Source organism: Vigna radiata, chromosome 11 (genome assembly GCF_000741045.1).
Source record: "Vigna radiata var. radiata cultivar VC1973A chromosome 11, Vradiata_ver6, whole genome shotgun sequence".
In the NCBI taxonomy this organism is placed as follows: Eukaryota; Viridiplantae; Streptophyta; class Magnoliopsida; order Fabales; family Fabaceae; genus Vigna; species Vigna radiata.
This window is the reverse complement of record NC_028361.1, coordinates 6,438,951-6,442,808: the sequence shown is the minus strand read 5'-3', so window position 1 is coordinate 6,442,808 and position 3,858 is coordinate 6,438,951. Positions and strand designations below refer to the sequence as shown.

The window sequence follows — 3,858 nt, the reverse complement described above, 5'->3', positions numbered from 1 at the left end:
AATGAACGCATGCATAGAAGCGCGTTTATTATAGTTAGGATTTTTCCTTGAGCATTAAAAGATAGGATAGTGTAAGATACATTACAATCGACACTAGTGTATAATTGGGCTTTAACGTCATCTCATAGATGTCAGACTAGAAAACACCCAACGCAAATTATTGACCGGTGACATTTTCGTAAATAAGTTATACATGTAGACGTCAGTTAGTAATATTATAGACGTCGGGGCCCCTACTAACTGACGTGTATATGTCTGATAGGTAGGTGAAAAGTCATTTCTTTCCGCCATATAGACGTCGGTTAGGAGGGGCACAAACGTCTATAATATTATAGACGTCAGAGCCCTCTGAACCTGACAGGTAGGTGAAAAGTCTTTCTTTCTGCCATCTAGATGTTAGATCCCACCACCCTGACGTCTATATGCAATTATAGACGTCTTCTCCCCCTACAACCGACGTCTATATATACCACGAATATTAATTTTTAAATCCAATGGACGTCACATTAGTGAGGTCCCCGACATATATTCGATAATAGACGTTGGTCGCTGGGGCAACTAACGTCTTATTTTCTGTTAAATAAGACACTGCAAACCAGTAGTTACGTGCACTTCATCATCTTCCTTCGCCTTTTCTCTCTGCGGCATTGCATTTCCAGGTGAGTTTTATCTCTTTTGAATCGTTTAAACTTACTTTTACTCCGGTTAAAGTAGTCCTTGATGTATTATCTTTCGTTTGAACCGATTAAAATGAGTTTTCGTTGTGTTTTGGTGCAGTTTTTCTCGTGTCTTTGGGTAGAGTAGTGTACCTTCTCCCTTTACTAGTTTCCTCGTAAGAAAAGTTTGCGCATTTTGGATATCTTATGTTATTTCAACCTAAAGTCGAACTTGGGTCCTTGTCTAGTTTTCATGTTACCGTATTCTTTTTCTTTGACGGTTGGAATGGAACTAGCCAACGACCCAGGTTCGATTTTAGGTTGAAATGCTATAAGAGATCCAAAAGACACAATTTTTTCTTACGAAGAAACTAGCAAAGGATGGAGGTGCTACTACGCTGCCCAAAGATACGAGCAAAAATACATTAAAACACAACGAAAACTCAGTAGCCATCGGTTAATGCCATGTCCAACGTCTATAATGCCCTTAAATGCCGGTTTGTGTCATATCCGACGTCTTTTATAGTATCCGTAGACGTCGGTTTGTGCCATGTCCGACGTTTTTATAGACGTCAGACATGACACTTAACCGACGTCTATACCTGCAAAGTTTGACATCCCATTAACGTCACCCATAAAGACGTCGAGTCGGGATGTAACATTAAAAACCCAAAATAACATAGGTCTAAAACTCATTATGTACTAGTGCAACAATAGTGTTTCATTTTTAATTTTGCTATCTGTAATACCATATTAGAAGTTTTATACAGCAATTACATGTGTTATAACATATTCCGTTTCCGCCCAATGACAATGGGTGAAAATACCCAGTTTCGCGAAATCAAATAGTGTCCTTAATATAATGAATAGTAATCTTTTGAAAAATAAGTTTATGTAGTCAATAAAACGGAGGTAATCTTACATTATCACATTCTTACTTTATTGTCTCAACAAAAAACAAAAAACAAAAAACCAACACCACCTCCCAATGGTGTGCAGACAGACTCTAAGAATAGAAGGCATATATTAAAATTGGTATTCAGCAACTACCAAATTTAACAACATAAACTAATACAGGAAAAATAACTTACACACAATAATAAAACATACAACAAGAAGTCGCTCGTTAACCTTCAACAATTATGCGTTGGACTCTATTTGTGGTGTCAGCTCTATAGTTCCTGCGCTCAAGCTGATTTCCCAGTCTCTGTTTGATAAACGTAATCTTATTCTGAATATTATAAAGCTACAAATAACGCTAATAACAGCTAACACGCCTGTGTATTTTACTACGTTTTTCCCTGAAGTCTCTTTTTTCTTCTCTGCCTTCCTCCATCTGCACAAAATTCAAAACCAATGTCTAAATATACAAACTCTTTTATTTTATTTTAAATTGCATTATAATTTTCTATCAACCTGAGAATTTATTCTTTTAAATTATGATGAATCTTACTGGAGGGATTAACAAGAATAAAACTTATATTCAATCCATATAAAACAATGATAAAATCTTCATTCCAAAGCATGCAATAAATTTATCACCAAACTAAACTTTCTTATCTAGCAATTCCCAACAAATTAATATAATTTTTTTTGTATAATAAACGCTTATTATCTTGAAAAGCATTCGTCACTTCCACAAACAATTCTATCGCAATAGTATTTTACATTTTTCTAATTTTTAAATAAGTATTTATTTAAAGATTAATTGAATCCGAGTGTTCCAGATACCAAATCGCAATGTATATACTTACACGTCAACCAGGAAAAATCAAGACGAGACAGAACATAAGAACCATATTTTTTTTTCTGTTTCTGGCTGTGATTTCGACTAAAAGTATATTTCATAAACGCCTGTAAGAATTATTTCAATTCCAAGTATGATAAAAAAAAACTACAAATATAATAAAAGGAAAATGATATTTTTACACCAACTTTTTTTACACCATTTTGACACTGCACACGTGTCAAAATGTGGTTGAACAATTTCAAATTTTAAAAAAAACTTTGATTTTTTTCTTCCAAATATGCTCTTGTCTCAGCTCTTTTTGATTTGAAATTGTCTAATCACGTTTTGACACGTATGCAGTGTCAAAATAGTGTCAAAATATCATTTTCCATAATAAAAAAGAGTATATATTTCGTCGTGAAATTGAGAAAAACGGTACCTTTTGAAATTGGGACAGAAAGTGACTATATAATGAGGAGATGAACAATTGAAGAAGGCATGATCATGAGCGTAGACGTGAGCGTCAGAACATGCGGTCTTAAAAAACAGTGAACTTAGGCATGCTTCAGTTTCGCACGTGTTTTTGCAAGCAACTGCGTCTCTATCCTTAATCACCTTAAGCTTCATGGGACAAGCCGCGTTCAAGTCCGCCAAGCAACCCGTCGACAAACACTTTCCACCTGTGGGAGCCATTCTCACTGGAAGGTTGAAACCTTCAACAAGGCTGGTGTCGTATAACTTCATCTGGGACGTCATGTTAAAATCAAACTCTACCAGAGTAACTGGTAGGGCAGGATTAGCACCGGCGCATTCTACTGTTGACGTCCCGCAGTCATCGGTGACACATGAGAACTTGTCAGTGATGTCAATGGAGCAAAGGGTCCGACCCCACAATCGGCCGGACCAAGTGGGAGGCACAGGGAGAGTGTTGGAGTCACCTGGTAGGAGAACGAAGCCGGTGGTGGGGAGCGGCGACCTTCCGGCAGCGAATAAAACTGCTGGCCACACTGTGTAGGTGCACTTGTGGGTGATGGTCAAAGTCCTTGAAAATAATCCTGTAGCACAACTAACCATTTTTAGAACAAAAGAAACTATGATTACATATAAGATATGTATATATATCAACATGCACCTGATGATTGCAATAGGAACAAAAAAACACTGAACAATATGGATAAGGTTTTAGTTGAAGAAACCATAGTGGATGAACGACAAACTAAAATGTACCGAGGATTGAGAGATGTAATGTAACATATTGGAAGGTAATATATAAACTCGAGGATCGGTTTGATTCTCAATAAATAAATAATTAATTAAATAAATAAATCTTAAATTCTAAATCTTACATGTTGGGGCTACTTTTGTACATAGTGGGTTCATTCTCCTAAATCCTACCTTTGTACATAATAAATTCATTATAAAAGTATGTGATGTTTAAAATCCCAAGATGCAGTCATAAAATCCCACTTACGG

At 36.1% G+C, this 3,858-nt stretch overlaps 1 protein-coding gene across 1 annotated transcript; it reads right to left on the bottom strand.

Moving 5' to 3' along the window:
• Positions 1 to 1,796: 1,796 nt before the first annotated feature.
• LOC106776678 (thaumatin-like protein 1) lies at positions 1,797 to 3,459 on the bottom strand. The gene is made up of 2 exons (XM_022775677.1): positions 2,825 to 3,459; positions 1,797 to 1,992 (listed from the first exon to the last, which is right to left on the bottom strand). The coding sequence occupies exons 1-2, from the start codon at positions 3,457 to 3,459 to the stop codon at positions 1,797 to 1,799; spliced, it is 831 nt and encodes a 276-aa protein (XP_022631398.1).
• Positions 3,460 to 3,858: the final 399 nt, after the last annotated feature.